General features: G+C 38.2%; 2 protein-coding genes across 11 annotated transcripts in view; both read right to left on the bottom strand.

The window, feature by feature from the left end:
* Nucleotides 1-25,398, bottom strand: part of LOC125181537 (uncharacterized) — a 266,555-nt gene that overhangs the window by 94,606 nt on the left and 146,551 nt on the right. The gene's annotated exons all lie outside the window — the stretch shown is intronic.
* Nucleotides 1-25,398, bottom strand: part of LOC125181310 (spindlin-Z) — a 57,199-nt gene that overhangs the window by 3,920 nt on the left and 27,881 nt on the right. For 6 of the 7 annotated variants that reach the window (XM_048055778.2, XM_066987317.1, XM_066987315.1 and 3 more), the window contains 3 exons: nucleotides 15,627-15,675; nucleotides 3,786-4,039; nucleotides 2,894-3,127 (listed from right to left, as the gene is read on the bottom strand). In XM_048055778.2, coding sequence (XP_047911735.1) covers nucleotides 2,894-3,127; nucleotides 3,786-4,039; nucleotides 15,627-15,652 — 514 coding nt within the window. In that variant the 5' untranslated portion in view covers nucleotides 15,653-15,675. Of the gene's footprint in view, nucleotides 1-2,893; nucleotides 3,128-3,785; nucleotides 4,040-4,419; nucleotides 6,465-15,626; nucleotides 15,676-25,398 lie in introns of those variants that run through there. The other variant, XM_048055777.2, reaches the window with a different exon arrangement.

Below are 25,398 nucleotides of genomic sequence, written 5' to 3'. Positions count from 1 at the left end.
AAATAATCACAAGTTTAAAATGCAGAGTACGTCTAAAACGAGTTGTTCAGACAAACACCTAACTATTGTCATGCTTCTAGAAAGTACAGTCACAGAATTATTATTTTTTCTTTAAGGTAATGCTATCTTCAATTTTATGAAGTCAAAAACAGCACTTCAATTGGTTAGAAAAGTAATTTTTTTGGCATGAAGGTTTACACACTAGTTACAGAATATATTTGTAGATAATTAAATTTAAACCCCCAACAGAACAAGGCACTGAGTCTCTAACAAAAAGGCAGGCATGCTAGGCGTCCCTCTCTTCACATGCTTTATTCAAAATGCCAATGCAAGCATGCCAGTGCAACAAAACCACATCTTCTAAGTTAAGTGTAAACTCCTTAATCAATAAGGCTGTTAAAAGGGGCTTTTGATTTCACACTGAAATGGATGCTGTTGCTTAAGTCTAACTATATTATTTCTAGCAAAATCTAGCCAGAAGTATCTTTAAGGACAATTCACATTATCTGAAAAAGATCCAGATTCAGGGAAGGGAGTTCATACTTTGGAGTGTCTTGGAAACAGAAGTAAATAGTAGATAACCTCATGATGAGCATGAAGGGAAAAAAGAACACATGAAAAACAATTCTTAAATGTGGAAAGCATATAGGCCTTTTCCCTTATTTTATTCCCTTATAAGAAAGCAAAGTAGAACTATTAAAAGCAGAAATACCTTACAATCCTTGTTAAGGTTTTGCACAGAGAACACATTACTTGGAGATGCCTGCTTTGAAAGACCTTGCTTTATTTGTGACCATCTTATTCCTAAAGAAACTTTTTTCCATTTGTGGCTCACTTTTTTCAAGCAACAGATATGTTATTTTTGTGTTGCAAATTTGCTCACTGTTCAAAACACAAGGAAAATTTATGACTCAGGTATTTAGTGCTTAAGTACTAGATTGAGAAGCTGTGAACTGAAAGACAATAGCCTGCCTTTGGTTGCCCATGATGAAATACTGGACAGAATGCATCTTTTTATAACTATGTATAATCACCTGTAAGATGGTAGTACAGTGTTAGGTTGTAGTTGTTGCTCTGATATGATGAGGGTTGTAGCTTGCTCACTACAAACCCTCAAAAGAAAAAGAAAAACCCCATGTTTATTATGTAGTTACCTTCTTTCATTCCCTTCACATGAACTCTCATTATCCGTTCCCCATTCAATACTAATTGAATCCATATGTTTGTTTTCCTACCATCAGAAATTCTAACTCAAGCAAGATAGCTTTTCTATCTGTTTCTAATAAAACTGCATGATAATTTTCACTTTTTCTTTTATTCTTTCAACGTCAGCTTCTGAGAAGAAAATACACCGAGCCTCACTAACAATGAGAACTTTGCATTAGGAAGAGTAAATATTTTTTGAAGGTGGAAATTTAGAATGTTGTATACAAAATGGGTATACAAAACCTGATATTAGTGAGGAAGAGTTTCATCCTTCCCCAATTAATATATGGTAATGTAGCAAAAATAAATACTTGCATAACTTGCTGTTACTATCCTTCTTAAACTTTTGAGCATGATCTCTAAGTAATATCATAGATTTTTGTACTGCTTTTGCTATTAATGTTGTTTGCTGTTCTTATAGCTTAAAAGGTAATTTTGTTTTCTAATTCATTAAATTCATAAGAATTTATGTTAGACACCTACTTTTCTAATATAGTAATCAGTACTGTAAAGGCAAATTAATCAGAACTTTTATGGAAAACACAACAAACTATTCCGAACACATAAGACTTCAGTTGTAAGAGATCAAAATGTTCATGAGGATAATTTAAGACATCCCACCATCCAGTTTAAATGTGAGCATATACAAAATACATATACACTCTTTTCAAGCCACAGATATATCATTTTTTGGTAGACTGGAAAAAAATATCTAAAAAAGTAAGATTACTACAGAGGCTATGCAAGTAAGTGCCACCTGTTCACTCAGCCATAAGACTATTTATCATCAGTGCTAGATCTGAAGGAAGACAGTCTCAAACCTCAATGAATGAGTTTTAACTAGTATTTATGTAGTGCATTGCATAGCCAAACACTAATCATCTAATTATTAATTCACTTTAAAGCTAAAATTGCCTCTCTGTCAGAAGTGCTTTTTAGGTGCAGGGAGAGTACAATATTTTTGACAATTTTTTTTTTAATATATATACACTGGCTATCCAAATCTCTTGAACAATATTAATTATGTGAAAATGCTTCTATATTAATAGGAAAAACACCAATAACTTTCACTTCAAGAATGGAAGAAAAAATATCCCTCCTAACCTATTGAAACATTTTTCCTGTTACTGCGTTTAAACATGAGAGAAAATGAGTTTTCAAAAGACTAGTGCTTCTTTCCTCGAAAGAACTACTCAACAACTTTTCAAACTGAAGATGCCTACTCAAACTAAATTAATCTGCCTATTTTAGTTATCCCCAAAACATTATTCTTAGAAGAACTGCTTTAGAAATGCAAATCCAGAGCCTGTCAAGGAGCTGTGACACTTCTGTAAGAAAACAACAGTGGAAGGCTTCTAGTGTGTCAGTTTCCAGTTATAAAAAAAAACTTCAAGCGTTCTCTCTTCCACAGAAGTATGTACATCCATCAGAATTAGGCATGACTACAGAACAGTATTTTCCTGTATTTATTGCATACTTCACCACTGATTCAAGTGAAATATTTCAAGAGTTAATATGTGTATTTTCTGTTGTGCTATAGTTTTGATACTTTTAAGAAAACATAAAAGGGAGTAACAAACAAGACCCTTGTTTGTCATCTCTCTTTTCCATAAATAAACCATAAGCCAAACAGTAATACAAAGAGAGATGCCGCTTCCTAGAAGAAAAAAGTAACTGGCCTACTCACTAGAATCAGGCATAATGCGAAGGTCACCTTCTTTATAATCATCTAAGAGCTGGTACATGTACAAGACAGGATCTTTCTCATAGGTAATATAAAACCATGTGTTCATAATAGGAGCTCGAGCCAAGACCATCCCCCTCCATTCATCTTTTGAGCCATCCTCTGTCTCAAACATATGTTCCACAGCTTTGCCAATCATTGTGTCTGCCAGGTGGGCATCGCTAATTCGAGATGAAGCTGAAATGACATAAGTTCATAAATCCATTAAAAAAATACAGACGTAAGTCTTTGTCAAAAATAATCTTTATCCAGATTCATGAATAAATTTGTTTGAAAGTTAGTCAATTCACATATAAATCAAATACTGTCTATTCCAGATAGTTGAAGATTAAAAATCTGCAGAACTTTAGGAATTATTTTAACATGTTAACACTCATTAATATTTTCCATCACTGTACACCTCCCGGTCCAGATTAAACAAACTGTTATAATGCAAGATAAAGGGAGACCAATATATGCCATAGCAATACATAATGTCTGTGTTTTCAATATTTGTATTGTGGGGGGAGGGTAGAGGAGGAAGAGAGGCTAATCACAGAGCAGCTCTATGAAATTATTAATGAAAGTGTTGGGTTTAGTCCCCCCAACCTCATTCTAGAGACTACTACTGATCTCTTTGCAATCAGGAAAAACAAGATCTTACTCCTTTCATAAACAAGTAATTACTAGGGTAAACTTGAACTTTGTGAAAATTTGGATTATCTGCAAAGTGACAAAAAGTGATTAAATAAAATTTAAATGTTCTGATGTTATCTTGGGGGAAAGTCAGGAGAGATTGGTGGAGAACATTTAATATTAAATGACAACATATGCATATATAGGAATAACCTCTTACCAACTCTGTCTGGAAGGACTTCAAGTGCTGAAACTCTTTCATCTTTGTGCAGTTCTAGTCCATACACACAATCAAATCCATCATACTTTATAAGATAGAGAGAGGGATTTACAGGAACTTGATCAAGAACTGTGCCCTTCCATTGTGTTACAGGTCCACTCCCTTCTTTCCAGCCATGCTGTATTCTGCAGCCTACAATGTTTCTTCGTGGCTGAGAAATAGGTTTGCTTGGTCCCACATTGTTTCTATGCTTTCTGTACACAGATACAAACATAGTATTAAACAAGTACATACTCAAAGTTCTACTCTGGCAAGAGCTGTATGCTTTAAGAAGGCAATATATTATTATATATTAATTAAATTAAAATTATAAAGATGCAATAAATTCTAATACATACAGTTTAGTGCACATTATTCAAATTAGGGTATAAAGCATATTCTATTATACTGGAAAAAAGAAAAAAAAACATTGAGAAGTAGCAAAACACTTTCAACATTTTGTGTAAGGTTGCTTTCATAATAGTAGTTTCCAAACCTAGCTTGCTTAAGCCAAAAGAACTATTTTACCTAGTGCAACAATGAACATAAACTCATTTGTTAAAACCCTAAATCAGGTCTCAAAGAACAGCGTTACCTGACAGTACTATAGCTTTGCTGCTTTGTTGCTCTCTGCGGAACAGTAAACATAATTCCCTTACCACAGGAGGAAGAAGTCAGTGGAAACTTTAGTGGTGGTTGATTAAAATTATTCAAGGCATTTGTTTTCCCTAACCTGTGTTGTCACCTGAAAGAAATTTCACTTCCCTCTGCACTTGCAGGTATCTTTGACTTCGAGTGTTTTTAAAGACACACTGTAGTGACAATATTCTTCTAACATTCCTTTTTAGTACAACACAAGAAAAATTATATGCAAAGGTAAAAGCAATAACATAGATACCCCTTAAAGCAGAAAACAGATTAAATATACTTTTTGCATTTCCTCAGTTTTTTAATGCAACTTGCATGGAAAGATTTCCGCTAGTGAATATCAGTTTTTCAGATAAAGTCATGTAAGCTATTTCACAGTTTCAAACCACTAAAACATTATTACACAAGTTTTATTCTACTCAGATTAAAAAACAAAACAAAACAGTTTCAATTAAAAAACATGAGCGTTACAACAGTACATTGGTGATAAACGTATATTATATTTATTTTAGCCTGTTATGATACACATATTAATTCCTAAAATGATATTTTGAAGGTTGCCTGATTAAAATTTTCATGAATGTTAGCTAATTCCAAAATAAATTTCTGGATTAGTTAATTAAATGGCAGTAAAATATACTTGAAAACATACTAGTCATGCAACTTCTAAAAAATGAAAAATCAGTTGCAGAAAACAACATCCACCCTTAGATTAGTGACAGTGACCAAAGAGAAACGTCTCCAGGAACAATGTATGATAGAGTTCCAAAAGAGACAAATAGCAATCATACAAGTAAAATCTCATAATCAGTCTTAAAGAATAATGAAAAACAGTACATAAAATTAGTAATGCTGAATATGTAATCATAATTCTATTAAAAATAAGATGTACAATTCCTTCAGCAGTTTGTCCCACCTCCAAATTTTCATTCTTCATGAAGATCTTAGCAGAGCTCCACATTATCTTTTGTCAAATTTCACTTTTGTGATGATTTAATCCTTATCAAGGATGTCACCCTGCAGTTCATACTCCTAACTTAGGTAACTGATTATTATAGAAATGCTAACTTCTATTCCACTTAAGAGGCACTCCCCTGCAAAGTTGGTTCTAATTTTACACAGAAACTTGAACACATGCTCAAATTCTAGTTTTTGATCAAATCTTACTTTTTTTTCCCTAAATATTCCAGTTTAAAGCATCCTAACAGAATAAAACTAACTACTACTGAACCTAAAAAGTTAAAATTGAAAAAGGTAAAATAATGCTTATGTTTAAATTCATGTTTATGTTCGTGTTTAACTACATAATTTTACTTTATGCCTATAAAGCATAATCATAACATTTAAGTTTGCACAATTAAGTGAAAAGCTTAAGCATTTTTTAAAAATATCATAGAAAAAGATTACATAACTAAGTTCAAACTGGTAATTACCTTTTAAAGTGCCTTGGAGAAGACAAAGAGCATTGTAAATGCAGTTACAAGTCAAGCAGCAGTTAGGTATACTCACAGTTCAAGTTATTCTTTGCATGACGGTTGTACTACTGAACAAATATTCATTCTCATTTGGAGTCTCTCATATTGCAAGAAATTATTTTCTAATGAACAAATTGTCAAAGAAAAACTACTTTTGCTTGCACGTGAACATGTGCTAAGAAAGAAAACATAGGTTTCTAACTGATAACAAATAATAGCTACCAGTATGCTTTCAAATAAGACAATAGCAAACCTTAAACCATTTTTTTTCCAATAATGTGTGGTGTTTTGTTTTTTTTTTTTTCTGACGTGCAGAATAATACAAATGTACATAATTTGTGATTTAACCTGGCAGGCAGCTTAACATCACACAGCTGTTTGCACACTCCCTCCTGTACCCCACAGTGGGATGGGGGGGAAGAATTGAAAAGAGAAGTGCAAAAAGTAAAGTGCAAAAACGTGTGGGTTGAGATAATGACAGTTTAATAAGAAATAAAATAAAAAAAAGAAAAAAACCCACACAACAACAACAAAAAGAATACACAAAACAAGTGATGCACAATGCAATTGTGCATTACCAGCTGACTGATGCCCAGCCAGACCCTGAGCAACAGCAGTCCTCCCCTAACCAACTCCCCCCAGTTTTTATTGTTCAGCATCACGTCATATGGTATGCAATATCGTTTGGCTAGTTTGGGTCAGCTGTCCTGGTTCTGTCCCCTCCCAGCTTTTTGGGCACCCCCAGCCTCCCCCCTGGCAGGGTGGTATGAGAAGCTGAAAATCCTTGACTTACTGTAAGTGCTGCTCTGCAACAACTAAAACATCCCTGTGTTATCAACATTATTCTCATCCTAAATCCAAAACACAGCACCATACTAGCTACTAAGAAGAAAATTAACTCTATCCCAGCTGAAACTAGCACAATAACCTTTTGAGATGCTATAATCAGAAAACCCAACTAAATATTTTCCTTCTGTTTTATTGGAAATATCTTTAAAATTCCACAAAGGTTTGTTCTTAAAGACTGAGATAACATTTGAATTCCCTAGACAGTCAATATTTCAATTTCCCTATGTATGTAAAACACAGTCAGGAAAAACAGATAATAGCAATTTCTAAAAATAGTTCTTGATGCATCAGATACATCCTCATTTTAAATGGCCCTTCAATTGCAGTAAGTTTCAGATCCTCTTACTTATCTTGAAGGCAATAAGTTGATAAGTAAACCTAGTTACATGAAAAAGTTTCATTAGCAGGACTAGATATTTCATAGAAAGTTCAAAGAAATCTCAAAAATAGTACAAATGAGGCAGAGTAACAATGGTCAGTACAATTTCTGTCTTTCACGGTGCGAAGTAGAAAAATTATTTAAAATATGGTTCAAATTATAATTGTGATCAAACTAAAACAGTGAAAACTCAATAACTGAAGTTATTAAGCAGGTATTCTTTATTATGGCACCAGGCGTGGGGGGGATCGCTCCGCCTAACACACACACACTAAGGGTTACTGGCAGTGTGCTTATATTAGTGGGACAAACACACACACTAAGGGTTACTGGCAGTGTGCTTATATTAGTGGGACAAATACATATTCATTTCATTTCCCATAAGTCTCTTGCATATTCATCAGGTCTCCGAAGAATCATTAATGTAGGTTCCCGCCCCTATTTGCATGCGTACTGGAATCCTTGGGTGGTCATCAGGCGTACTCTGGTGGTCTTTTGATGAAGGCCAGGAGTCTTCTAAATTCCTGACCCTTACTTTCTTTGACAGACTTCAGCAGTCAAGCCAGTACTTTCTGGTTCTATTATCTATGCACACAGTCTTTTACTCCCTTATCTTTGGGGTCGTTAACATACAATTGTGCTAGCTAAGACCTAGGAATCAACATCCTTTATCTTGTTCCCTGTCTCAAGTCCCCCCTTTGCTTTATCCTAAGCGAATTATTTTGCTTATAACACTCCTTGATTCAAAGTTTTCATAAAATTCTTACCAGTTTCTACATGGTGCTCGATTTGGTTACACTTACAGGTTTCATAATCACCTAGTCCTTTTATACAGCACCAAAATCTACACTGTACTAATACACAGGTTAAGAATACTAGTATAAGGAAGATACATATTCCTATAAACAATTGCTTAAGCCAAGAAAAGTTGGGTAACCAAGAGGTCAGTTTGTTCCATAATTCTCAAAAACCCCAGGAAGTGTCATCTTGAACTACCTTATGTAAGATCTTGGTCTTTTCCAAATACTTTTTTGAGATCAGTCTCAATTCGTCCTGCCTCATTTACATACATACAGCAACTAATATTTATTAAAGTGCATATTTCCCCTTGGGAGGCTAATAAAAGGTCTAGTTCCTAAAACATTCTTATTGATTTGTAAGGCCTGCCATACAGTATCTCAAAGGGGCTTAGTTTTTCCTTGGTCCTAGGCCTAGTTCTAATTCTAAGAAGTGCGCCATGGGTAGCGCCTGATACCAATACATATTGGTTTCTTGACAGATTTTAGCAATCTGTTGTTTTATCAAATGATTCTTTTTTTTTTTTCTTTTTCCACTTGGCCACTCACCTGTGGCCTATATAGAGTGCATAGTTGATAATCAATCCCCAGCACTTTGCTGACTTGTTGGGTCAATTCTGCAGTGAAGTGTGGTCCCCTTTCAGATGACATTACTGAAGGTACACCAAATCTCAGTATAATTTCATTCAACAATACTTTGGACACTTCTCTGGCTTTGCTAGTTCTACACGGGAATGCTTCTGGCCATCTGGAAAAGGTGTCTGTTAGTACCAATAGGCATCTAAACCTCCCTTTTCTTGGGAGTTTGAAAAAATCAATTTGCCACTGTTTCCCAGGAACATTTCCCTTCCCTATTGTTCCCATCTGGGGTTTGATTCCTGTCTGTGGGTTATTTTTAAGACATATGACACCTGTCTGACAATGGTATACAAATTAGGTCCTATCCATGTCCTACTTAAAAACTGTTATAAAATTTCAGCTCCCCAGCATGTTTTATTATGTTCTCCATCTAATATAATATGGTATCACAATTCTCCCATCATTTATTTGTGCTAAACCTGTAGGTAACATTTTCCATTTACATCTTCAATTAATTGCTTATCGATCTTAGAATATTCTACTTCATTTTCTAAGGCTTTTGTTAATGCCTGGTTTTCTGTTCCTGGTACTAGTGCCAAAATTTGACTCTCAGATGCCCGTTCTGCCTCCCCTTTGGCTTCTGCATCAGCCAATCTATTTCCTTCTTCCAATATCAGTTTCCCCTGTTTGATGTCCTTTACAGTGCATAATGGCAACTTCAGTAGGCAGGTATACCGCTTGGAGTAACTTCAGTATCTCTTCTGCATGTTTAATTGAGGATGATAAGAGTCCTCTCTCCTTCCAAATTGCCCCGTGTGCACGCAAGCACCACACCAAAGTCATATTTCAAATCTGTCCATATGTTAATTCTTTTCTCTTTTGCCAGCTCAAGAGCTCTTACCAAGGCGATGATTTCAGCCTTTTGGGCTGATGTTTCTTACCACATACCCTGTGCATACCCTGTGAGGTGAATTCCCTGGCAGACGAAGCTGCTGCCATCTATATAACAGTCCTCTGCGTCTTCTAGGGGTGTTTCCTTTAAGTCTGGTCAGCTGGAGTATACCGTGCCCATGGTCTTGATGCAATCATGAAGGGGTGATCTGGAAACTCTGTTACTAAGGAAAGAGGCTGGGTTCACGGTATTAGTGCCGAAAAAATTTAGTAAACTAATAGTCCATTCCACACACTCCTTTTCTTCTTCGGTAGCTATCAACAGATCATCTATGTATTACAGCAGTGTCCCCTTTTCCTGAAGGGGTTTTCCAAGCTTCAAGATCACAGGCTAACACAGTCCAAGTAAGCTGAGTTTTTCTTCATGTATTGGGATTTTCCCATTCAAAGGCAAAGAGTTTCTGGCTTTCAGTCACCACGGGCAGGCAGGAAAAGGCATCCTTTAAATCTAGTACCGTGAACCAAACTTGACTGTTTTCTAATTTTGTCAAAAGGTTATAGGGGTTGGCTACTACAGGGTATAAATCTTTTGTGACCCTATTGATGGCCCTTAAGTCCTGGACTACACAATAGGTTCCATCTGCCTTTCTAACCGGGCCTATATGGAGTGTTATATTCTGACTCATATTCTACTAATAGTCCATATTTAAGAAAGTTATTAATTATTCCTTCCATTCCCCTTCTGTCTTCCACCTTTAGTGGGTATTGCTTTTGGCATACCTTGGGAGCATTTTCCTTTAAATCAAAATTATTTTTTTTCAGGTACTACATTCTTTGCTCCCCCGGGTATTCCTGTAGCCCAAACTCCCAGATACACTTGGTTCATAATTACATCCATTCAGGGAGTCCTGTCTGGAGCTTTCTCTGGACTCACCAGGGATAGACTTAAGAGTTTAATATGTTACTTTTATTTCCATTTTCCCTTGGTCAAAAGAAATTTTTGCATCCAATTTTTCCAGCAAGTCCCTTCCCAATAAGGGCCGTGGCGAACTGGGTAAGTATAAAAATTGATGTATTCCAATCATTTTTCCCAATTTAAATTTCAAGCATTGCAAAAATGCCTTTTCCTGTTGGCCAGTTGCTCCTATTACATTTATAGACTCAGCACTTTTCCAGAATCAATTTTTGAATTAACACAGAGAAAGAAGCTCCCATAAGCAACAAAAAAATCCAAGCCTCTCTCTTCGTTCCCTAGCTTTATTTCAACCAGTGGACCTGCTAGGGTAGATGCCCCAGGTCTCCATCATTCCTGTTCTGACTGTTGCAAGTTTATCCTGCAACCTAAGACAATCCTCTTTTTTTTTTTTTCCTTTTTTTTTTCCCAATGTCCTTCCTTCTTGCAGTATGCACACTGGTTCTGTCCTCTAAACCCTCCTAAAGTCCTTTCTTTACCTTTATCAATTCCCCCTTTGCCCCCCTCCTTCTCTCTTTCTGTTCTAGTGCAGCCACTGTTTGTCGTGGCTATCACCTTAGATAACTTCTGTCCTTTGCATCTTCCCTATTCCTAAATGCTTTCCACGCTGCATTCAATAACCTTTCTGGGTCTCCCAAGTCTTGTCCCTCCAATTTCTGTAATTTCTTGCTATTTCTGTAATTCTTGCTATCAGGGGCCGATTGCCCTAGAAAGAGGCTAGCCAATTGCCTCTATTTGTCTTCTGAAGCCAGGTCCAAATTGTTTTTTTTTTTCCATTGCATTTCAAAGTTGGTCCAAAAATTCCATAGGGGTTTCTTTTGGACCTTGTTGGATACTATATATGTTTGAATGATTTATAGATTTCGGAACCGGTTCTCAATTCCCAATTTAATCAGATTTTGGTATTTACATAACTGTTCATAATTTCCGGGGTGATTAGGGTCTCAGAGGGGGTCGGTCAGGGGAATGCAATCATCTACAGTTCCCTGAGCGGTCCCATTGGCAATCTGAGCTCGCACATGAACTCAGGCTGTTTTAAGAATTAGCTGGTTTTCTGTTTCCATCATCTCAATCATCTCCCCCATCATTAGATCAATGTCTCCCCAGTCTGGATCCTGATTTTTTTTTTCTCTCTATTAAGTCCACCATTGGTTACAATACTTAATTAAGGTCTTACAATTAACATTTCCTCCAGGTGGTCCACCAGTGTCCCTCCAATGGGCCAAGATACAACCCAGAGGGGTCTTTTTATCAATAGTACTCAAAATTCTTCCCATTATGATGTCTTTTCTCAATCTCTTACACTTCTTCCATCTCCAGCCATATTCCTCACGGAATAGCGGAACCGCGGATCAGGACTCCGCACTCACTTCGCAGCGATGCTGCGTCTCACTCACACAGCACAATCACGCAATCACACAAAGAGGCCCCTTACACCTTTCACTCAAGCAACACAAAACAGCAATCACTACTACAAATAGTATCACTTATTACAACAAATTTCCCAGTATAAATCGTGATCCATTAAGCGTTTTCCGTTATTCAATGTCAAGAACACATCCAGAGTCAAAGTGCCAGAACAAATCCAAAACGAAAACAAAGTACTGACTAAATCACATGGACTCCCAGTGGCTAGTAGTACGGGACCAAATGTAGAACGTCTACAAAACAAAGTACTGACTAGATCACATGGCATCCCACTGACTAGTAGTACAGCACCCAACATAGAACGTCTTCTATGCTTTACGGGTACCTTCCAAACCAACAGTATACCAACCAAACAAAATTCCAAAAAGAATACCTTTACAAAAGATGGTCCTTGTCTGTCCCCCCAGTGAGCCAGCTGAGGTGAGGAGTCCCTCCGAGAATCTCCCGGGCACGCCTAGAGAGTCCTACATCTCAGCGGCTCCCGCAGCCAAACAGAGAGGGTCCCATCTGGGTCGCCAAACTAAAACAGTGAAAACTCAGTAACCAAAGTTATTAAGCAGGTATTCTTTATTACGGTGCCAGGTGTGGGGGGGGATTGCTCCGCCTAACACACACACACTAAGGGTTACTGGCAGTGTGCTTATATTAGTGGGACAAATACATATTCATTTCATTCTCCGAAAGAATCATTAACATAGGTTCCTGCCCCTATTCACATGCGTACTGGAGTCCTTGGGTGGTCATCAGGCGTACTCTGGTGGTCTTTTGATGAAGGCCAGGAGTCTTCTAAATTCCTGACCCTTACTTTCTTTGACAGACTTCAGCAGTCAAGCCAGTACTTTCTGGTTCTATTATCTATGCACACAGTCTTTTACTCCCTTATCTTTGGGGTCGTTAACATACAATTGTGCTAGCTAAGACCTAGGAATCAACATCCTTTATCTTGTTCCCTGTCTCAATACTATAGACTATCAATAATATCACTGATAGGGGGATTGTGTGATCAGATAATTTTTATAAATTGTTTTTCCTCAATATGAGGCACATTACTTGAGGAAGCAGTTTTAGAGTACTTTCTGTACTCCTTCAAAAACCATTATTCACTTCTGAAATTCATTTTCTTAGAACACTGGGGTGGCCTCAAGTGAGAAGAGGTCAGGGGCTGCCCTGTGACAGATGCAACTGGTTCCAGCTGGCTTGGCAACATCACCACAAGCCAAAGTTGAGCCAATCAGCAAAGTTGGTGGCGCCTTTGTGAAAACATAAAAGAAAGCGCAAAAAAGGCTGGACAGGCAGAGAAGGGGGAGGGGTGTAGGGAGAGAGCAAGAGAGAGCGTGAGGGAGAGAGAGGGAGCACGTGAGGGTGGTGGGGAGCGGGGAGAGAGAGGGAGAGAGCAAAGGGAACACCAAGTTCAGAAAGAAGGAGGTGTTCTATGGCACCAGAGTAGATATCCACACTGTAGTCCATGGAGGACTCGTGCTGGAGCAGTCGGATATTTCCTGACAGGAACTGTGGCCTGTAGAGAACCCATGCCAGTGCAGGGGAAAAGTATGGGGGGAAGGAATAGCAGAGAGAGCAATCCTTATGTACTGGCTATAAACGCCCCTCCCCACTTCCCTGTGCTGCTTTGGGGAGGAAGAGAGGGTAGAGGAATCTGGAGTGAAGTTGATCATGGGAAAGGAAAGGTGTTATTTTAATGTTTGTTTCTTACAATTCGAATCTATTTTAATTGGCAATAAAATAATTTCCCCTAACTCAATTTTCCCTAACTCAAGCCTCTTTTGCCTGCAACCGTAATTGGTAAGCAATCTCCTTTTTATCTTGACCCATGAGCTTTCTCATCCTATTTTCCACCCCTGCCCTGCTGAGGAGGGGGAGTGAGCAGATGGGTGGGAGTTTGGCCCTTAGCCAAGTATAACCTGCCACAGTAAGTGTGAAATTCACAAGGGATAAATTCAGTGGTAGTTGAAAGGATAAAAGCTAAGAGACTACTGACTGATCTGACAATAGGGTCAGCTTCATATTCATCACTACCTATTGACACTGACAGAGCGCACATAAGAACTGCTCTTTTGCAGCTGACCTATAACCATGGGAACCCCTTCCAAAAGAGTCAGTAAAAGGGTCAATGGTTAACTAACATTAGTTAAGAAGAGTTCAGAAAGCTAATCCACACAGCTCATTTTATCACTTCCTGAGTTCCCCTGTTCCATCCACTTGGCTCCTCCCTTCCCCATGGACTTTCTGAACCTAGTTTAGAAGTTTTTGAAGGCCCTATGGCCTTCAAATGCCAGTAGACTTGTTCCTCTTTTTCCTTTAAATGAGGAATGTAAGAGTCATCATAACTAAATCAACTATAAAGTATGCATTACTAATTCATGGTTGGCTATAACAGCTCAGAGTAGCATCAGCATACATTTTTACATAGGCATTCATATCCCACTTGTTTAGTATAAACATGTCTACAGCACTACTTACTGTTACCTATTCATTTCAAAAATGTAAGTAATGAATATCAAATATAAACAACTCTATACTAGTCTCTCATTCTCAGAGAAGTCAGTGAGCAGCACACAAAAAGTCATCTTGGTTTGGTACAAAATAAAACCTTTACCAAACAATTCTAAAACAGTTAGACTAGGCTAAATTAACATAAAACTCAGTTGGGTGCTTAAGTTAAATGCCTCAAAATCATGTGACATAGGATCACAAATTAATATGCCCCATAAAAGCCTTTATGCTAACAAATATACAACCTATTTAGCTATTTGAATAAGCGTATATCAACAGAACAATAAAGACAAATCTAGCCACCCTCAAGTACAAAAGGCAACCCACCTCTGATAGTCTTCCCATCATACACTCCTTTCTCTGAGCGGTTGAAAAAGAACAAGAGAAATTAAGTTTTAACCAACTCTACCTGTCTCTAAACAAATAAATGTTTATCTTTGCCTTGTAAAGAGATAGACAAGAGTGAATAGTGAAGAGTTGGTGAAAGGGATTAGAGCAGAGCATCATGTGTCGTGTCTGGGAAACACTTAATATTAATTCAAATATGTTAATCATAGAAGATATTCCTGCCAGACAAATTGCTTTGTATTGATGCATGTCATATAGCACCACTATAGTAATTCATAATTAAAATATAAGTAGCAGTATATTAATATTTCACCCTTCCCCAGCTTATGTTTAGAGTTCTCCAACTAGACATTCAGCCAGTTGCAACATCTAGCTGTTAGACACTAATGTCAAACATGTCCAAGCTATTACCTCTGTCTTCTCATACTCATAATTTAGCTGCTACTATTTCAAAATGTAGTAGAGAGAATAATACGTGCCATGAATGTATAGGATAAGCAAGTATCCTTCACACACAAATAGCAGCCTTCTATAAGAAGTGCTTCAGTTTGTTCTTTATTTAAAAAAAAAAAGTGAAAAATCCTTTTCAAAAACTAAAGCTGTAACAAATCCTAGAGTACATGTACTCAATTTCTGGCTTGCAACCTCTTGCCTCTGAATTCCAGAGTAAATTAAAAAATTGCATTCACAGGATAATTTCTCTCAGAGTAACATTCAAAACGATATTTAGAACTCCACCAATGGTGCATTCTTTCCCACCTCCCTCCCAAAAGAATTAAAGTCTGACTCTACACACATACACTGGCTGAATACTACTCCACATGATTTTCAAGAGCAAAGTGACTGGAACAATACAGATATATTTCTAGAATGGAAATTCCAGTTATTGAGAACTATTCTTTAGTAAAAATATTAGCAACTTACTTGTGGGAAGTTCTTTTCTTCATCATGCTGGCAGAGACTCCCGCATGACCTACAATATAAATAATGGAATTATTGAAAAATAAAATGTGTTTATACACAATGCCAAAAAGGCATCTTACAGAAAAGTTCTCTTTTTGAAGTCAAAATGTAAAAAACTTAAACACTTCATGTTGTGATTGATCAATGAACTCCTAGAATGGAAGAAGGCTCTGAGGGGATAACTTCATGAGTACGTATTCATTGCCTAAGTAAAGAAGTAGAGAGTGACTGACCACAAGTGTTTTAAAAAACTGAAAACACAAAAGGGATAGGAGATAGTCTTTGTTCTAGATAAATGGCTACAATAGTTGAGGGAATCAATTGGCTGTGTAACTGTCCCTGGCTTAATTAAAATAAATAAATACGTGCAAATACATATCTTCCAGAGTTAGCCAGACCAGAATGGGTAGGGTTATATGTGGCTCAGCCAAACTGAGTATAAAAAACTCAGTATAGAACATACAGTATAAAAACTGTACAAAAAACAGAAAGAACTTTGAAGAGAGCAACAGGCTTAAGCCAGTTTCAACCCATGTATTCCTTCCTAGCAACTGGGGACAGCCAGAGTCATGATGAAGACCAGCAACAAGAATCACATTTGTATTATGATTCAACTGTATATTGCAACTACTATACTCTGCTAAGCATAATTTTTATTTGTATTGTGATCGAAGTAAACTGCTATTTCATTCTGCTAAATCAAAGTCCCGTGTAGTGTCAAATAACTTCAAAAAAGTAAAGTTGGTGTGCTGGTTTGGTTGGGATAGAGTTAATTTTCTTCCTAGTAGCTCATTTGGTACTGTTTTGAATTTGTAATGAAAATAGTGTTAACACACTGATGCTAAGCAGTGCTTACACTGAGTCAAGGTCTTTTCTGTTACTCACATTGCCCTGCCAGCAAGTAGGCTAGGGATGGATGCACAAGAAGCTGGGAGGGACACAGCCAGGACAACTGACCCAAACTGGCCAAATGGATATTCCATACCATATGATGTCATGCTCAACAATAAAACTGGGGGGAGTTGGCCAGGGGGGTGCTGCCATTGTCTGGGGTCTGGCTGGGCATTGGTCAGCTGGTGATGAACAATTGCATTTTGCATCACTTGTTTTTTTGTTCCTTTGTGGTTTTTGTTTGTTTGTTTTTTCCTTATTAAACTGTCTTTATCTTAACCCACAAGTTTTCTCAATTTTGACCTTCTGATTCTCTTCCCCTCATCCAACTGGGGAAGGGGTGGAAGGGAGCAAGCAGCTGTGTGATGCTTAGCTGCCTACTGGGGTTAAACGACAACAGTTGGTATTAAACATTAAGCTCTCTACATATGGAATATCTAAAAGAACCCAGTCAAAGAGTGTTGGACTTTGACACATACATAACTTCAATGTCTGTCAATAATAGTAATAATAATAATAATAAAAACACCTCATGTATATGTAGAAACATGTTCAGAATTTCATCTACGGATGCTTAAATTCACACCTATGGAGAAATACTTAATTGAGTTTCTCTACAGATCCAAATAAACAAATTCTTTAACATTATGTACATGTTCCAAGCATAGCTTGAGCATATGTATTTTGAAAGTTAACTTTCATATTACTAGTAATGTCACATGAGTCAAGAACTGAAAATGCCATTAACCTTAAAAGTTTTCATAAATATTTTAATCTTTGGATTTTCTGATGGAGAAATAAAGAGGATGTAAATCATGTGACAGAAATGGCAGAATTAAAATAAGACTACACTTTATGTTTCCAACACTCAAGCTTGTACTGAATCCATGGAAAGATGTATCTCCAGTTTTAATGGCAGGTAGAATTTTAAGTTTTCAGAAATTAGGCCCTCTATGCTAATAGCTACAGTAAAGATCCTATTTGCAATTTTTGACTATTAAAAGACCAAGTAAATAGAACTTCCCTTTATAAGGGCTGTTTATAAGAACTATTAGCTAGAAATTAAAATTAAAAAAAAAAAAGATATCACAAAAAGTCTGACTAGAAACCCAAAAGACCTAATAATGGAGAGTTATCCAATTCTATATAACATGAATGTCATTGAACGGATTTAAGTTCACATCCTTTACCTTCTTCTGACTATGGAATGACAAATGCTATTGTTCTAACTAGAACACTCCATTAAATTCCATGTTTTAGACAACATTCAAAATAAACTCTATACAACTAAGTTGTATGGGGGGAGTGCCACACAACAAGAAAAAACAACAAAAAGACACCCCACAAATAGTGATTGTATTTGTTTTATGCTTGTTTGTAATAAACAGCAAGACTCAAAATTTGATAGATCTGAAGAAAGAGAAAATGTTTATGTCTCAATCTCTTATGACTACAAAAATAAATATTTTTCATAATAAAAAGTCAGTACAAACTCTAACTCCCAGTCAAGAACAAAAGCACTTACTTGTCAGTTGGTCTGTGTTTTTTGAGCCTGAATTAATTTTGCCTGATGGAGCCTTAAAATAGACCATTAAATTCAACAACAAAACTATGAGCCATGTTTCTAAATGCTTCTACCTTACTCTCACAGAGAAAGAAAAAGGGTAAGACAAGACAGAAGTAAAATAAACATCCTTTGAGGATGTGGACACTAAAGAGACTATACATGTTTCAACTGGGGGGGGGGGGGGAGGAGGAGAAGAGAATAGGAAGAAGGATAAGAGAAAGCTACTAGCAATATTTTTAGTTTTGTCATATCAGATGGCAATCTCCATCCAGTCCATCAAAATTAGATGGGCTCTTCAAAACACACCTCAGCATCTTATTTCTCAGAATATCCGCTGTCTTTATGAGAGGCAGCAAAAGCTGGACATTTTAAAATCTGCTACAGAAACACCATATAATCACATAAGAATTATTCTTGATCTTTTAAAATTACTTTGGGCTTATGGGCTCTTTTAAAATTACTTTGAGGGACCTAAGAATTCCACAGACGTGTTTATTCACACCTAAAATTGCCCAATGTGAACTTAAAGAGTTTGTGAAAGAAGACCAGGAGTAGAGCAGTAAAATAAATTCCCAACTCTGCCAAAAGATTTCACCATAATTTTAAGCAAGTTGCATCTAGGAGTGGGATCTCTTTTCTTAATTCACAAGGACAATACCGATAACAACTAGGAAGGACTGTAAAGGACCATATCTTACATTTCTACAGCATGAAACAATTAATCAGTATACTCAAAAAGGCCAAATATAAATGTAAACACAAGAATAATCACAACTTAACTTACAATTATATTAGATTATGTTAATGAAAAAAAATCTGGATTCACCTATTATTGGAAAGTGCCATGCAATAATTAGAAGCACAGATACAATGCCATGCATGGAGTGGCTACTCAAATTATATCCCAGAAAGCTGCTCTATATTTTAACAAAATTACTGAGGCTGCAGGCATGCACTCTACTGTTATAAATAAATAAGAAACAAGTTTGGTTTTCCTTCATTTTTCCATCTTCGGTGTTATCCTTTATTTCTCAAGATGGAATTATTGTCTGTTTCCCAGTAGAGGCAGACTTCAAAAATCTGGATATTTTAATTAAATGTATTTTTCTCCTCTTACACCTACTTGATAGCAAATAAAAGCCTTTACCTTTGTAAGCAGGAAGACAGAACAGAGAAAAACTAGCCTTTTCAAAGCAGTCACTGCATCTAAGTCTTTACTATTGAATGAAACCAAACTCAATTGCAAAAAGCTTTGGTAAAGCATTTAATTCAGTAACAGTAATCATGTTAGGCCATATGAACAGCTGACACAATCACTGGATCATCTATACCTACAGATTTTTTGCAGCCTGAGCATGATTGCCAAAGTCATCTAGAGTCCCATGATTTTACAATTTTACATGATCTACAGATGAAATATAAATGAAGTAGGTAAGTGATTTGCATGCTTTTACCATATCTTTATTTAGGAGGGAAAATGAATAGGAGAAAATATACCAACTTTATATATATTCTTCTCTTAAATTATGACAATTTTATAGACAAGATTTTTATCAAATTATTTTCTAGTGAAAGTATATAATTCTCATGAAAATAATTATCTGCTCATGTAGTTTCTGGGACATGGCCACAATCTTTAAAAAAGGAAATTAATGAGAAGCATCAAAATATATGAAACGATACTTGCATCAACGATTCTTTAAAAACACAGAAATCTTGTTTAAAAGTTATTTACCATTAACATACAAGATTTTCTGTTATTGTTGTTTTAACAATATGCAAGTTAGAAAATATACTCCCCCCATTGTTAATGTCATTAATAATTTTCAAATCCATTATACTGTCAATCCAGTAATCACTTGAAGTATTTGCTTTCAACTGAAAATCTCAGCACCAGTAGGATAAATCCTTAACAGTCCCAATTAGAACCAAGAAACAAAACCCCAAACGCAAACACTTTAAAAGTCTATAAAAGTTCACAAACATCACTGACACACAATTAATTCTAATGTATAGAATAGGTGAGATTTAGTGACAAATTTCTGGACTTGAAGTAGTTCTTCCCTAACAAATTTATTAACGTACAATTGAGGAACAACATCCCTTCACTGGTATGTAACTAAAATCTCCTTCTAAAAGAAGGGAGTTATCACTTAAACTACTTTCCAATTTGGATTTCTAATTCCAGCTCCCTGTCACTTGACCTAGTTTTGCTTTTGATAGGTTTTCTCAACCAGATTTTTTTTTAATAGTTCCTTTTGAGAAAGGTCCTTTCAACATTTCTGTTGCCCTCCTTTGGACACATTTTAATATTTTTTATCCTTCTTATATTGTGACGCCCAAAACTGCACACAGTACTCTAGGTGAGGCCACACCAATGCAAAATAGAGTGAGACAATCATTTCTTTTTGACATGTTAGCTATACTGTGCTTAAAACACCACCCCATCAAACCCCTCCACAACATTATAGAGTGGGCTGTTCCGTCTCCTAATGATGGCTACCTGGTACACTCCTTCCTAATATACATCCATAATTAAGAAACATACAGCAGATAATTCCATCATTGCATAATTTTTTTTTCAAAAATCAATAAAGGCCAACTACCCACAGCCTATGAAATATGATCAGAAGAAGGAGCAACCACAGCAAGAAGGTCAGAAATTGTCTTCTTCAAGAACATATATCCAGAGGTTGGAAGCTGGTGGCACCCAAGCCTAGGCAAAGACTATGTCAAGAGTTGAGAGTGAACAAATGTGTATGACTTGGAGGCGTGTATCAAAAAGACAGTGATATATTAATCAGCCAGGAGTGTAAATTAAGGACTCCTCAGTTACAATTAAACAAACCTCATAAAGAAAAAAGTAAAGGTCTAAATATTAACTGTTGTGTATAGATATTAAAAAGCAAAAAAGGCATCTAAAGAAATCTGAGTGTCAATTATGATTTTTCATGGAACAAAATGAAGGTGCAAATTATAGGATAAACTATAATGACATAGCAATGGAAAGTGTGACCATCTAAAATAAGTCTGGTTTGTTATTTTTTAAGCCAAGAGGACAAATAATGAAATTTTCTATTCAACATGTAAAGTAAAATTACCTAGTTTCAGTCAAAAAATTCACTCTCTACATAAAATCCACATTATGACACCTCAAATCTGCTGTAATGTTCTTGTTCATTGTATGTTACAGATTATTAGACAAAATTATTCTAAAAGTTACCTTTACAAACCTAATGTCTAAATTCTTTGAACTCTCACAGTACCCAGCTAATGCTTAGAAGGCAACCATACTGATATTAAGTACCGTGTCAAAGCCTGCTTTCCTTTCTTTTCTCTTACAAAAGAAATTCTCCTCCCACAAATATTCTGGCGGTATCAAGAAGGAGGACTCTGATGGTTTTACTCTGCTGGGCACCTGAACTCCACCACAACCGCTCTCTCACTCCCCCTCCTCAAAGGAAAAGGGGCAGAAAATATGATGAAAAGGGCTCAAGGGTTGAGATAAGGACAGGGAGATCACGCAACAATTATTATCATGGGCAAAACAGACAACATAGGAAGATTAATATAATTTATTGCCTATCACTAGCAGACTAGAACAGCAAGAAACTAAAATCAAACTATCTTCTACCTCCTCCTCCCGAGCAGTGCAGGGGAATGGGGAACGAGGATTGCAGTCAGTCCATAAGGCTTCATCTCTGCCACTCCTTCTCTGTCACTCTCTTCCCCTGCTCCAATGTGGGGTCCCTCCCATGGGATGCAGTCCTTCCGGAACTGATCCTACATGGGCTTCCCACAGACAGCAGCTCTTCAAGAACTGCTCCAACCTGGGTCCCCCACAGGTGGCAGTGGGTATTTTAAAAAGTAGTTGAGCTTTCCTAATTTCATATGAAACTGATTTGGTTTCATGAGATTTTTCAGAAAGCACCAATAAACGATGGTCAGGGTTAGATAATGTGCTGCACCATTTGTCTACAAAGTTTTCCACTGTGCAGGTCAGTAGTGAATTTTGCTGTGGTACAAAATAGGAAGGGCATTCCCCCTCTGCCAAAGAACGTGAAGTAATTCCAGAAGAGAGAAAAACAACTACAAAGTAAATTATATTACTCTCAAAAGTTCAACTAAAAAGCAAATAATTAAACAGTGGAATGAATGAACAGCATTCATTTTTAACATTTTAATCCCCAAAAAGCTGGACTGCAGAATTCTTAAATGAGAATTTCTAATTTCTAGACCCTTTCCTGCACACTAGTCCAAAAAGAATGCACAGAAAAAGCACAGTTTTGCTTAGTTTATAAAAGACTAAATACTAGCATACAGAACTATTCTTGACTGGTAAGTTGATGCTTTTGCTGTGCCATGCTGATAATCCTCACTACAGAGCACAAAAAACGTATAGAGATTCATTAGTCTATTGAGCTACAAAACTTCAAATTATTCCAATGTGGTAGTTATACTCAGGTGGGCAGCTGAGCTCCACCACAACCGCTCTCTCACTCCCCCTCCTCAAAGGGAAAGGGGGAGAAAATATGATGGAAAGGGCTCAAGGGTTGAGATAAGGACAGGGAGATCACTCAGCATTTATCATCACAGGCAAAACAGACTCACCACAGGAAGATTACAGAAATTTATTATCTATTACTAACAATCTGGAGAAGTGAGAAACAACGAAAACAAACTAAAAACATCTTCCCCCCATCCACCCTCTTCTACGTCCTCCTCCCGAGCGGCGCAGGGGAATGGCGGAATGAAGGTTGCAGTCAGTCTATAGCACTTTGGGGACCCCACAACGTGGGGCCCTTCCCACGGGATGCAATCTTTCCTGAACTGATCCTGCGTGGGCTTCCTATAGGCAGCAGCTCTTCAAGTAATGCTCCAAATATGGGTCTGTAATACAGGGTCCATCCCTCAGGAGCAAACTGCTCCAACATGGGTCCCCCACGGGCGGCAGCTTCTGTCATATCACCTGCTCCCCTATGGGCTCCTCTCCATGGGCTACAGGTCGGGCCTGGAGTCTGCTCCAGTGGGGGTCCTCCACAGGCTGTAGCCTCCTTCAAGTCGGATCCACCTGCTCCACTGTGGGCTTCTCCATGGGCTGCAGCGTGGAAACCTGCTCCACCGTGGTACACCACGGGCTGCAGGGGGACAACCTGCTCCACAGGCCAAGGGAACTTCAGCTCCGGCGCCTGGAACACCTCCTCCCCCCTCCTTCTTCACTGACCTTGGTGTCTGCAGGGCTGTTTCTCACTCCTCATTCTCCCAGCTGCTGTTGTTGCAGCAGGTTTTTTCCCTTTCTTAAAAATGCTCTCACAAAAGTGCAAACTGCATCGCTCATTGGCTCGGCTCTGGGCAGCAGTGGGTCCCTTTGAAGCCGGCTGAAATTGGCCCTTATCTAACATGGGGCAGCTTCTGGATTCTTCTCACAGAAACCACCCTGCAGCCCCCCACTACCAAGACCTTGCCACGTAAACCCACTACATTTAACAAGTCATAAAGGACTGAATGAAGAGCAGTTTCAAGACCTCCTGATGAAACTAAACAACTACAAGTCTATAGGACCTGATGACATGCATCCCAGGGTCCTGAAGGAAATGGCTGATAGAGTTGGCAAGCCTCTCTCCATCATATTGGAAAAGTCCTGGCAGTCAAGAGAAGTCCCTGGTGACTGGAAAAAGGGAAACATCACTCCCATTTTTAAAAAGGCTAGAAAGGAGGACCTGGGGAACTACAGACCTGTGAGCCTCACCTCTGTGCCTGGCAAGATCATGGAACAGATCCTCCTGGAAGCAATGTCAAGGCACATGCAGGACAAAGAGGTGATCCGAGACAGCCAGCATGGCTTCACCAAGGGCAAAGCATGTCTGACCAATCCAGTGGCTTTCTACAATGGAGTGACTGCATCAGTTGACAAGGGAAGACCGACTGATGTCATCTACCTGGACTTCTGCAAGGCCTTTGACACGGTCCCACATAACATCCTGGTCTCCAAATTGGAGAGAGATGGATTTGATGGGTGGACCATTCAGTGGATAAGGAGGTGGCCTGAAGGTTGCACCCAGAGAGTGGTGGTCAATGGCAATGTCTCAAGTTTGCAGATGACACCAAGCTGAGCAGTGCAGTTGATACACCAGAAGGAAGGGATGCCATCCAAAGGGACCTAGAAAAGCTTGAGAAGTGGGCCCATGTGAACCTAATGAGGTTCAACAAGTCCAGGTACAGGGTGCTGCACCTTGGTCAGGGCAATCCCAGACATGAGAACAGACTGGGAGAAGAATTCATTGAGAGCAGCCCTGCAGAGAAGGACTTGGGGGTTCTGATGGATGAAAAGCTTGACATGAGCAGTGTGTGCTTTCAGCCCAGAAGGCTAACTGCATCCTGGGCTGAATCAAAAGAGGAGTGGCCAGCAGGTCAAGGGAGGTGATTGTCCCCCTCTACTCTGCCCTTGTGAAGACCCACTTGGAGTACTGCATCCAGGTCTGGAGCCCCCAGCACAAGAAGGATGTTGATCTGTTAGAGTGGGTCCAGAGGAGGGCCACAAAGATGATCAGAGGGCTGGAGCACCTCTCCTAGCAATGATCTTTATGTACATTTAGAAAAATATTGAAGTTATTTTGAGAGATGCTCTTTCACAATTACTACCTGATTAGCTTCTATAAAACGATTAAATAGTTTACAGTGAGTTATATCACAGAATGGTTGAGGTTGAAAGGGACCTCTAGAAGTCATCTAATCCAATACCCCTGCTCAAGCAGGGACACCTAGTGAAGGCTGCCCTGGACCATGTCCAGATGGCTTTTGAAGATCTAAGATCTCCAAGGAGGAAGACTCCACAACCTCTGTAGGAAACCTGTTCTAGTGCTCAGTCACCCACACAGTAAAGAAGCGCTTCCTGATGTTCAGACGAAACCTCCTATGTCCCAGTTGGTGCCCATTGCCTCTTGTCCTGGCATGGGGGAACCAATGAAAAGAGCCTGGCTCTTTGCACCCTCCCTTCAGGTATTTATACACATTGATGAGATTACCCTCACCCCCTGAGCCTCTTCTTCTCCAGACTGATCAGTCCCAGCTCTCTCGGCCTCTCATAGGAGGGATGCTCCAGTCCATTATTCATCCTCATGGCCCTACACTGGACTCCCTCCAGGATGTCCATGTCTGGGGGGCCCAGAACTGGGCACAGGGCTCCAGGTGTGGCCTCATCAGTGCTGAGGAGAGGGGAAGGATCACCTCTGTTGACCCGCTGGCCATACTTTGCCTCACGCAGACCATGCTACC

This window comes from Anser cygnoides, chromosome W (assembly GCF_040182565.1).
Source record: "Anser cygnoides isolate HZ-2024a breed goose chromosome W, Taihu_goose_T2T_genome, whole genome shotgun sequence".
In the NCBI taxonomy this organism is placed as follows: domain Eukaryota; kingdom Metazoa; phylum Chordata; class Aves; order Anseriformes; family Anatidae; genus Anser; species Anser cygnoides.
Note: the sequence above shows the minus strand (reverse complement) of the source record. Positions and strands in the feature narration are given on the sequence as shown.